Genomic DNA, 11,997 nt, shown 5'->3' with positions numbered 1-11,997 from the left:
CCTTGTAGTACCACCTACCTGTGGGGATCTCTGCAGGCTGCCAGTGAGCTCTTGGGTCCCCGGGAGGAGCGGGGAACTCCAGTGACAAAATTGTGTGAAAGGGCTTCTTTCAGGCATCAGAGACGAGCACAGTAAGGAAATATAAACAGACCTCTATTTGGCTCCTTAGAGATGAGAAAGAAAAGCGCAGCTCTGAGGTGGAAGGTATCACCTGGCATTTACTGCATGCGTAGCGGCGGCCCCGCAGCCTCCGCATCTCACCGGGGTATCTCGTTCGGGGCCAGCAGTGCCCGCTCCCTGCCGTGCTGGAGCGCCTGGCAGCCCCCAGCGACGCCCGGTGCCCCACGGGGAGCTGCCACCTTGGCTTTTGTCCCAGCTCACGGTCCTGGCTCCCGCCCCGTGCGGTGCCCGGCGGGAGGCGCGGCGGGGCCAGGGCAGGGGCGCTCCGGTAGGAGCTCGGGGCTCCCCGGGGCGGGGGTCGGGACCACCTCCCCCGCCTGCCAGGGGCTGCCAATATTTGTACATGTTGATTCAGCATGTGGTGGGGGCGTGGGGGAGGAATAAACCCTGCGGGGGAAGCAAGCGGCGACCCCCCCGGGAGCACCGGGGAGGGTTAATCGGCGAGGATCTGTGGGTCTGGGAGGAGAAAGCGGAGGCCGGGCTGGGGAGGGGGAAGGATAAGAGGAAAAGGGGCAGAGCGGATCGCAGAGGTCGCACACCGCCAGCCTCCGCAGCCGCGGCAGTGCCTTCCCGCGTGCTCCCGGTGGTGGTGGTGTGTCCTCCCTTCCCGTCCCAGTCGTTTTCTCCCGCTTCCCCTGCCACAGAAGGCTGAGGGCTGGAAGGGAGAGGAAGGGACCCCCAGGGCTAGACAGCAGCTCGCCCAAGGCGGAGGCAGGCACGGCGCCCCGAGGGAGGCGGCGGCGTCCGGCAGATTCCCCCGGCAGTGGGAGGGCTCCGGGAGACGAGAGGCTGGGGGAGCATCTCCTAGCCGGCGTTGACTCCCGAGGAGCGGGGGAGGGACACAGAGAGAGGGAGAAAGTGCCGCCTCTCAGCTTCACAGGCGTCCCAAAATTTTAAGGACTGGGGTGGGGAAAAAGAAAACTGAGGACCTGAGCTGGGACCTCCCAGCCGGAGCGATTGAAAAGGAGCCAAAGCAGGCGTCGGGGGGGAGCGACATCCCAAGGAGAGTCCCCGTCCTCCGCTACCCGCAGCCGAGCGTGCCCGCCGCCGCCGCCTCCTCAGGATGTGGGTGCCGCTGCTGCTGCTGCTGCCGGAGCTGCTCCCCGCCGTGCCGGCACAGAAGCTCTCCGCCCTCACGGTAAGGCCACCCCGCCACCGGCGCCGGGCGCCCTCCAGGCCGGTCCCGGGAGCACCTGAGCGGGCGATGCGGCCCCCGGGCAGCGAGAGGCGCCCGCGGCTGCCGGGCCGAGCGCTGCGCCCTGCCCCGGCCAGGCGGGAGCCGCGGCCAGGCGGGAGCTCCGCCGCGGCTCGCCCCGGGAACAGCCGGCACCGCCGCCCCGCCGAGCGCCTCCGGGGAGAGAGCGGCCCGCGGCTGCGAAGCGCAGGTTTACTGCGGGTCCCCGCAGAGCTTCGGTCCGGCGTTAATGTCCGTGTTAATGCTTTTATTTGCCCGAAGAGGAATAATGCTGCAGTGAGGTCCGCTTTTGGACCGACTCGGGCTGACCGATTTTACTTCATTTTAATTATAAAGCAACATGAAACAAGCCTTTCTGGCTATTCCAGGCCCCATGATGCTATACATGGAACTCCGCGTAGAGATGGGTGAGCCAATTCATTAGGCTTACTAAATAAGCCAAAACCACTATTCTAGCCAAGACCTGAGGTTTGCAGCTAATAGCTCAGTTCAGTCTTCTTGTAGAGCTTGCAGTGTTTGCAAAGCTATAATTAATGCAATCTGTAGAAATAAAAACATTTTCCTTAAATGTGTTTTTAAACAAGTGCTTGAGTAAACATAACGGGCAGCAAATACCTCTTTCAAGCTGTTTTTAAGTGTTTTGGTGAAGGCTGTGCGCTTAGAGTTTATTATGGTAAAGTTACAGGCAGCTGCAAAGTGAAATAGACCCTATTTTGTTTAAGTCTTTCAGAAAATTTCTGTAAAATCCCAAGAGTTGAGTTTTTTTTGGGTTTTTTGGTTTTCTTTTTCCTTTCCCCCCCCCCCCCCCGAATTGAATAAGGTGCTATAGGGACAGCTCAAGGTGAAGTGTCTGTGGGGGATAGCTGAGCTGTTCATACCTGAAATTCTTCAGGAAAAGTTTTGCCTTGTTGACTAAGTTAGGTTTTTTGTTTTGTTTTGTTTTTGTTTGTTTTTTGTTTGTTTGTTTTTCTTTTTTTCTCTTAAATTATTTGTAGATTAGAAGCTGCTAATTGAAAACCTTAAAGGACTGAATTTGCTCCATGAATTTTATTGTGTATGGCATTTTAAAGTGTGGGACAGATATCAAGTGATTCTCATATTTTACTTTTTAAGACCTTCACTTGAAGCCCCCTTACACTGTCAGGTGATATATACTATTCTAATAAACAGATTAACATTGCAATTTACTTTCAAGTTAACTTTAACAAATGTATAAACACAATTTGCAAGATAGGACATGTAATATTCTTTTTCTGTACATAAAAAGAGTTCTAAATATTAGTGTGGAAGTAAACTAGAAATGCTGCCCAGCCTTACTTTGTCCAAATGTAAAGTAAGAGTGATTGTGACTGTTACAATATCTTTAGATGATACATAACCCAAATGATGTCAAAACCGTTTAAAGTATGGATATAAATCATTGCAGAATATACTTTTCATTCTGTGAGGGGTTTTCTGCATCACAAAAGGGAAGAAATATCTGGCCAAGGGCACTTTGGCAAACTTTAAAAATTAAATGCCATAGACTCACGTAAATGTATTTGCCTTCACTGTTGTCTGAGTCAAGTTACAAGTCCCTCTGTTCTTTCCTTCACCAATTCAAAGTGTGCATTACTCATTTTGGTACCTAATAGTAGTCTGCATCTTTATGAACCATGAGCAGAAAAGTCACTTCTGGTGGAATTCCCACCCTCTGCCTCTGCTACCAAAAAGGTAATGGTTTTAAAGGTGTCAAGCTTTCAGACTTAAATGAACTTGAACATTTTGGTAGGTGTAGCTAGCCTTGTTAGTAGAGGACTGTAGGTAGTGAGCTCATGTTAGTTTTTCCTCTGCCTGTGCTCTTCTTACGGAAAGGGCTCACCCATACAAATACTAGACTACATTGGAAATCCTTCCCTAAAAGAAATAAGGGACAGGCAGACACCCATAGGAAATAAGACACGCACACACTGATGCACATATACTTTCTACATCTTCCCACAAGGCTGATCTTTGAGTGAGGCAGGTTTATTTCTACTATTTCTGTACTTACCTGTTTAAACAACAATAAAAAACCACTTACAGCAACAAATACCACACCGTTTAATCATTCTTAACTCCTGTAGTCATTTTGCTTGTAGCTCACAGACTATATAACCCCTTTCCACGCGTGCCTCTCTCAAACATCCATGGATAGTATCTGCATAATTACAAGGAACAACAAACCCAAGCTGTGTAGAAAAACCAAGAAAATCTGTGCCTTTTTTCTCACCTCCTGGGCCACTGTGTGGCGACTGAGAATGGCCATTCTTTTCTACACATCATAAGCAGATTTTATTTTTTATTTGTGGCTTGAGGAATAACAGATAAAGGCTGAAATTTTCATAAACAACCAGAGGTCATGGGAACAGGGTGGGTTTCACTGCAGATCTGAGTTTTATCAGAACTATGGGATGATCATGGAGAGGGAATGCACATCCCTGATCACAGTATTGTCAGAGGTATACTCATTTTGCCAGGTGATGGCAATATCAGGGGAACAGTCTACTGCAGTCGTAAATCTGACATAAGATGAACCTTGGCAGAGACAAGACAATAAATAAATAAAAATTATAGTTCCATCTAGCAAAAGCCACTCCACCATTTTCCAAAAGGTAACACATGGACTGGAGGTTTTTTCCTTGTCTGGGCTTTAAGCAACAAACTGGGTGATGGCATGGCAGGGAGGGAGGATATCAACATCTGTCTTTAAGATTTTCATCTCAAGAAACAGATCTCTGGCCTGTTTTAACTTTATGTCCTCACTAGCTCGAGGAACAGATCAAGTATTACTTTCAGAAAAGACTTTCAGTAGTTTACAAACCTGTTTCCCCATTTAATTAGGAATAATATTTTTACATTTCACTTGGGCACAAGGACCATCCATGTTTGTAGTCCAGGTGAATATGTGATTTTCGTACGTTGGAAGCTTTGCAATAGTCCAATAGCATTAAATCACAGAGTTTTCACACAAATAATATCTCCAAGAGATTTCTGATTGTCTTATGTGACTGCAGGTTTGCAAGGAGTGATGCACATATGGCTTCCTACTACATAACAGCTATTAGGACAATTTCTGGCAGGCAGATGCATCAGAATAGTCAGCAGGTAGTTGAAATGCTCCGGTCTGTCTAGAGTCTGGTCCCCTGGACCTCATGGTTATATCTAGAGTGTGAGTGTTGTAATCTGTCCCTCTCTGCCCAAACTGTGGACTCAGACAGAACTGACTTGACTGCTTGACTATGTGCCAGGATAGAGAAGGGTTGATGAGAGATGGGCTGATGTGTACCTGAATCTTTATTGGGAAGACATGATGTACACCAGGGTCTAAGAGTTTCAGTGTTTCTATGTGTTCACTGGGTTAGAGATAGTCCAAAGCCACTTTGAGTTTGTACCAGTCTTGGCTTCTTGTCACCAAGATTACTCTTTGCTAAGGTTTCTCCTGGACTCTGGTGTCCTGAGTAGGACCATATTGTAATAATAGATAAAGTGAGGTGAAATGTAATATTCCAATTATTAATTGCTAACTGAGCCTCAGGGATGCATGCAGGAGGATAATGTTCTTTAGTATTGTATTTATTGTTATTTCAAATGAACAAATATTGGCAACAGAACAATGATTTTCATTATGGAAAGGTAGGCTGAGAGCTGTCTCATAAGAACCCATGATATCTGGAGGGACTGTACCCAGTTTCGCTGCTCCTGTTCTTTTCTCTCCTTGTGTCAAATACTAATGTAAAACATTCTTACATTCCACAAAATATCTTAAGTAGCCTTGTCCTTTTACCTTGTTTATAGAAGACCAGGTAGCACTCTGTAATTTTTGTGACACGCTGTTGGAATGTTTTTACAATGCTGCATTTTTATTCTGCTCTGTGAGATGTACCCGTTCTTTCTGGATGTATGAAACTGAGGAGATCTGAGCCTTGCTGACTTCTTGTATTAGGGAAATTAGGCATATCTTGAGGATATAGGTACTTTTGTTTTGAAACACAGTGCTTTGAAGAAAGCTCATTTTGTTCCTCAAATAAGTAAGTTTATGATCCCTGCACTTACCAACACACTTTGTCATTGTTTATACTGCATTTTTGAGACCATCAACTTTGCTTTTATCTCAGTTGCAGTGTTGTGTGTGTGGATGTACTTCTACAAACAATAGGATACAAGTGTTTCTTATTTTAAAATCTTGATGACTTGCAACATACCACAAACTATTTATACTTTCAAAGCCTTGCTGCACCATGTGCTTTTCTCAATGCAATTGATAGATCTTACAGGGGAAGAAAGTTTGCTTGAAATTACTTCTTGAAATGAACACCTCCGCCTGGTAATAGTTTCTTTCATCAGCAGCTGAATATTTTGGGGAACAATTGTTTTCTTTTTCTCCCTTGGCACATGCTTTGTGAGTATTCAATAGCATTTAGTGTGCTGGATAGCTTCCACACACTGACCAATATGAGATGGACCACTAAGGTAGTTCAGTAAAGGGAAGCTAAACACAATCAAAGCTTTTCAAGTTAAGGACCCATTTGGATGGCGCCTGCAAACCAAAACATTTGGAAAAGTTACTCTAATTGTGACTGAAAAACCAAGACCATAAATAAAATTGTAAGTGGCTCCAGATCCTGACAACATTGTTACTGCAAATGAGCATTGGTACAACTGAGGGTACATCAGCTCTGAAAATAAAACATTTTCAACAATGCTTCCTTGCAATAAACTCTCAAGACACTTCTTATTAAAGAAACAACCTCAAAAACTGTGGGAGTTGATATTGAAAGCGTCAGCAAACTTCTCATTGGGGGTCAGAAGTAATTTTTGTGCATGCAGCCAACATAAACTGTACCTTATAATGTGTTAATGAAGATGGCCGGTTGACTGCATGCCTGTAAGATTTTTAAAACTAGAATTGAAGATTAGAAATGAACGTGAGTGGCGAGGGAAGAGCAGGACAGAGCAAAAAAAAGAAGTAAATCGTGCATATTGTGGCCACTTTTGATGCTGTCATTGGCCCCCTGTTGCCTACTGAATACCTCGAGGAACAGCTGTATTTCTTGACAGTGGGCAAACTTCAAGATTTAGTTCATTTTGAAAAGCCTCCAAAGGTTTAGCTGCTATCCAAAACCTATCTGAACCCTGTTGGTCTGAAAACCAAGCTACAGATCTTTTCAAGATCTGGCTTGCTCAGGACTTTGCTCATATTTCCATTTCTTCAGCCAGACCAGCCTCACCACAGGCACAGCCATTTTCATGGTATTTTGGTGCTTCATTTCCTGTCAGGCCTGAGACCAGGAAGTGCAGAGGCGCCTGAAAATTAAAAACTGAGTAAGAAAGAGTTGGAATCAAAGACCTATTTTTGAACAGCAATGAAGGTCCGAGTTTGGTTCAGGAGTGACATTTTTATCTGAACAAATTCAAACATTCTTGAGCAATCTGCAGAGTGAAAGGAAGTTATATCTCGCAAAGGACTCAGGGATTTCCAAAAAATTTGTGTTTTCTTTAGAATCAAAACCCAAATGCATCCTAATTTTCTGTTTGATTTAGTATTGTGCTCTGAGGTAGATTTTTAGAGTTGACATTGTAAATTCATGATGAAGGCCATTTCACAATTAAAATTTTTAGTCCTTTCTTCCAAATTAATTTAGTCAAAGTAGTTTTTGACTTCGTGAATACTTCATCATCTGCCCCCTCTACTGTCTTCTACAGCAAAAGAAGCACACAGCACCACAGCATTCTGGTGATGCCAGTCATTTGGTCTCAACGGCCCTGTGTATTTTCACAGGATATGCTTGTGTTGGCATTTCTTTATCCACTTCTGGTTATTAATTGCTAATCACTGCCTTAATATTATCTACAGTGGCAGTGCAACAGTGCAACACTGGAGGCAAACCTGGAAAGAGAAAATACTTCAGAAAAAATTCGCACTATGCTAATCTCATACATAACAATTTGTGCCAAAAGAAAATGAGGGATAGTGAGATGTAACACGATATTGTCCATAAGCAAATAAACTAAGCAGAGAAGAGAAGGTACAGCATAAATACCTGCATTTTTTTTCCTGCAGTTTTTTAGTCTTTGCCTAGCTGCCCCATGTACATAGGGAATGGGTCAGAATTATAGCCATTGCTGTAGTGCTCTGGTATGCATGGGATACAAGGATACAAACTTTGGTTATGGGGAAGTGAATGCTACCTAGAAGAATATGGACTAGTTTTTAAGTTTTTAGATTGGTATGATAGCAGTTAGTATCAGAGGGTTGCTTAATATGACTTTACTAAATTATCAGTGGTCGTCAAGCAGCAAAGCTAATTCAGTGTCACGTCTTACCACAGAACTCACGAAGACAATCTCTCAAATGGAAGTTTCAGCTGGTCCCTGCGGAAGAAATTGCTTTGATGAGTTAGTAACTGCCGTTCAGTGAATTCTTTTCCCCTCTCTAATTTGTTACTTTTTAAAAATGACCACTAAGTGTTTCATCAGCTGTTGAAAATCCAGGCTAACAGAGAATGCAACCTAGAATTCTGGTCAGGACGAAAGAGAAAACATTTCCTGAAGGTGATCCTTTCCAGATCTCTCCCTGGCCTGCTCAGTGGGTTGCTAGAAAACTTGCTCGAGAATGTTTACATCATACCTATCCAAAACCTAGCTTTTTTCCCTTCATTTACTTTAGGCTGCTTGTTGTGTCATCTTCTGAGTCACTGAGTAAGGATAATTTTTTTCTTTTGTGTTGCCTTAAATTTGTTTTGAGGATGTAATGATACACTTTCTTGTCTTTTAGGTGTTCACTTTTGAACTGTATACAAATTAGCTGTCATACATGTGCTATAAATCTTCGAATCTGTCCTAGAGCAACTAAGGAGTACTTACATGCAAATAAAGAAAAATTCCTTTACTTTGGAATGCTCTTTAAGTCATTGCTTCATGCTATATTTTGCAGATTTTTTGAATAAAATTGCTGCCGTGAAGTGCTCAAAGTCTTTTTACTAGGCCTACCTTTATCACTAATAGTCTGACCTTTTTTCAGAATTAAAACAAGGTATTATCAGTGAGTGAACAGTGTAAAAGCTCAGGAGAGATCAGTACATTTTTTTTAAATGCAAGTGGCGACAGATAAAGAAAAATTTTATTGGTATTCAGGATGGACTCGCTATGATCCATGCAGCAAGCTGCAGTACAGAGAAAACCTGCAGATTGCAGATGACCCCTGGATGTCAGGGTGGGAAGGCAATGCCTCAGTTCCATTATTTTTCTTGCTCTTATCTGGAGTAAAGTGGAGGAATGGTTGAGTTTAGTCTGAGTAAAATCTGCCATTGAGTCTCATTACTACTTTGAAGGATGGGGAGAAGAGTGGGTGACATTTTAGTAGACATGCAAACCATTGTAACCATATTTTAACTGCTACATGTCTACTTGTACAGAAATGCTGTTAAATGAGACTATGTGTCTGAAAGTATCACAGAATACAAAGTGTGTGAGCTGGGGACCTAAATCATGCCATCTAGAGAATTGCTTCCCAAATGTTTTTCTTTGCTAGATGCTGCTCTTCTCAGTGGCGTCTTTCTGCAAATGGTAGAATCTAGGATTTGGGGCCACTGTTCTAAGAATAGAAGGTAGAAGTGTGTCAGTGCCAGCATGTCAGAAAGATGGGGATAATAAAATGTGAGAATCTCTTCTCAGGGAGGCTGAAACATGAGTGCCATGATGGTTTCAGTGCACTTGTCTTTATCCTGATTTTCTGTGTCGTCCTAACATGCTGTGTTCCTCTTTGGGACTGTGAGGTGAACCTAATAGTCTTAAAATTGAAAGGACATTCTCTATTAGAAGCAGGAGGACACGTTGAACACAGCTTACCAATAGTCTCTGGTTCTGTTGTCTCAGTTAATTTATTTGTCCTTGTCTGTGCAGGTGAAGAATTATTTGTTGCATTTAATCACAGTGTTTTAATCAGTTGTCATTCACTGTAGCCTCCACATGGATGCCACTTAGTGCAGACAAAGGGGTGTCAGTGGAACGGACCCTGGCTCTGTAAAGTTATATTTGTTAATGGTGTGGTCACTGTGCATCACCTTTTTTTACCTATAGTGCTGTATAACCCTGCTTAAGTCAAGGAAGCAGTTGTCACATGGGCTGACGGGTCTTCTAGAGTGAAAAATCACTGTGACAAATGTCACTTTTTAAAGTAAAAGTTTCTATCAAAGAAATGAAATCAAGTGAGTGAAACCTGGTCCTGAAATAAGTATGCTACGATGTACTCGAGGGTAGCACATATTGTAAAGATACCTTTGTCCCCACAAGAGGGTGCAGAAATGAAAAAGATTGTCAATGTAGAAACTAAATCAGACTTTGAGTTAACCATAGGTTTATTTGTTCAGTGAATTATCTCCGGTGTGTTGGATGGCTTATTTTTGGAAGAGAGCCATCAAAGATTTAAGTGACACAAAATAAAAAGCAGACATGGGAGGGTCCATACAGGTATTTCTCCATTTCTCCCCCTGTCCATTCCGTTGCAAATACAGACGCTTGCGCAGCGTCCTCAGGGGCAGGGAGGTCACCGGTCACCTCTCTTCTTCCCTGGCACTGCAGGGATCCACCACGGGAGGGAGAGCAAGAGCAGCGCGGTGTGCCCCGTCTCCGCTGGCAAGGGCTGAAAGGAGGACAAGCTCGGGTTTCCCTCCCCAGTGTCTTTAGTCCGGAGGGGAGCAGCTGGAGACCTTGATTTTTCAGTGTTTGCCACTCAGTTTCACGTCAGATGGGACCTCAAATGGGGAAAATTTCAAGTGGAAAAAAGTCTTGACGCAAACTATTGAAAGGTAGAAAAGAGTTCTGCAAAAAGAAAGTGTCTTTAATGACATGGTGTGGCTTGACATTAATTAACATGAACTGGCATTCATGAGAGCTCAGAGCAGGCTGGTGAGGACAAGAGGGAATATATGGCCTAACATATGAGATGCTCTTGGCCGTGAGACATGAGGAGGGGTTCAGTCGGCAGAAAGCATAGGGCATATTAATTTCATTGCATGTGTCCATGCTGTTTCTTTTTGCAGCATTTATTACATAAATTCTGATGAGCAAGACAAAACAAAGTGGATAACTTATTTTTTACACTGTATTTAATAGGATTGAATTTCAGACCATCTCCTCCTGGGACAGCAGTTTCCAAGCATGCCAAATTTTTGATAGATTTCAGCCTAAGTGGATTTAGTTGCAAATCTGAACTTTAAACAGGAGGTTTTATCTTTCCATCATGTTTTCTCCTTGAAAGGTTCCATAAATTACATTTCTGAAAGAAAGGGAAAGTTGTTTTGAGAGAAGTGTTCATGTGGTAAATAGCTCTTCTGTTTAAGCTTCCCTTTTCCAGGTGCTGAATGACTCCCAGAGCAGAAGCTCTGTCATTGCTTGATAATGGACTTCCATTATTTTGCAATAAAATTACAAGGCAATATTCATGCATGGATAATTGATTTCACTCTGAAGGGAAAATGGCAAAAAAGCAAAGCTCAAGTGTCTACTTGTCTGTAACTAGTGCAGCAATTTTCTCCACTGCAAAATGGGTATCAAGTACTTCTCTTATGAAGTGTCAGTGTTTATGTTCATTAACTGCAAGACCAGGAGAGGTCTACAGCAATGAGAGTGTCAGGGTATTTCCTACTACATGACAAAGCCAGATCTGACACCGAGACTAAATGGCTGATAGAGATTAATTTTTTCATCTTTGTGGCGGGTGACAGACCCACTAAAGCTCAGTAGACACAGCACTGCTGGTTTGATAGACTGACTGGTGAGATAACCACAGGTTCACAATTCATGTAGTATTGAGGCAAAAGCAAAGAGCTACTGCAACACTGCTGCTAGGAGTGAGCCCAGAGGACCTGGAAACTGGCATCTTTTGGGACTCCTAGTTGTGACTGAACTCTCTCTGGCCGCTGTAGATTTTTCTCCATTATTCTCCTTGCCATTTAGTTGATCTTTCCTTAGTTCATCTTCAGTGTTTACATGCCTTTTCTATGTGCAGAATGTAAGCTATCTGTGTTTGTACAATGTTTTGGGCAAAAGAGGCTCGTGCCTGGTTGACTTTCTTGGTCTGCCGCAGTTTTCAAGTTCAGTAATAAATAAATCTTGAATGACACCTTCTTGCAAGTTACTGAACACATATAATGGAGGAGATACAAATAGTAGAGTTCATCAGGCAGTTGTGGCCACAGTCTGGTTCTTTACACCCTCTGCAAATTATCCAAGCTGGTTGTTTTGTATAGACTTTCTTATAACTATGAATGTATACGCACACACACACACACACACAAATACGTATGTTCAATCCTACTCTGCCTTTTGTAAAGAATTGAGGAATTGGAGCAAACAATTCAACATTACAGGAAGTGATCAGCAAAATTGTCTATTCTCTGGTCTTGTCATGCTGTTGGCCAAAGTATTCTGCACAGTGCAGAGAGCCAAGTGTCATCTGCTTGGTATTTCCTGACTTGTGAGAGCTTAGTGTTTCAACCTTATCATTGCCCTAAAGCTGGGGTTCTCAGCCTGTGGTATGTGTTTCCTTTCATGGTGCAAAACTCTTTCTCTCCTAAAGAAAAATAGCCCTGAATCATTGC

At 43.4% G+C, this 11,997-nt stretch overlaps 1 protein-coding gene across 6 annotated transcripts in view; it reads left to right on the top strand.

The window, feature by feature from the left end:
* Positions 1–1,064: 1,064 nt before the first annotated feature.
* Positions 1,065–11,997, top strand: part of SMOC2 (SPARC related modular calcium binding 2) — a 138,072-nt gene continuing 127,139 nt past the window's right edge. For all 6 annotated transcript variants that reach the window (XM_038131944.1, XM_038131943.1, XM_038131942.1 and 3 more), the window contains exon 1: positions 1,065–1,318. In XM_038131944.1, coding sequence (XP_037987872.1) covers positions 1,244–1,318 — 75 coding nt within the window. In that variant the 5' untranslated portion in view covers positions 1,065–1,243. The remainder of the gene's footprint in view (positions 1,319–11,997) is intronic.

The sequence above is a fragment of the Motacilla alba genome, chromosome 3 (assembly GCF_015832195.1).
Source record: "Motacilla alba alba isolate MOTALB_02 chromosome 3, Motacilla_alba_V1.0_pri, whole genome shotgun sequence".
NCBI classification, from domain to species: Eukaryota; Metazoa; Chordata; class Aves; order Passeriformes; family Motacillidae; genus Motacilla; species Motacilla alba.
This window is presented reverse-complemented; position numbering and strand designations above follow the sequence as displayed.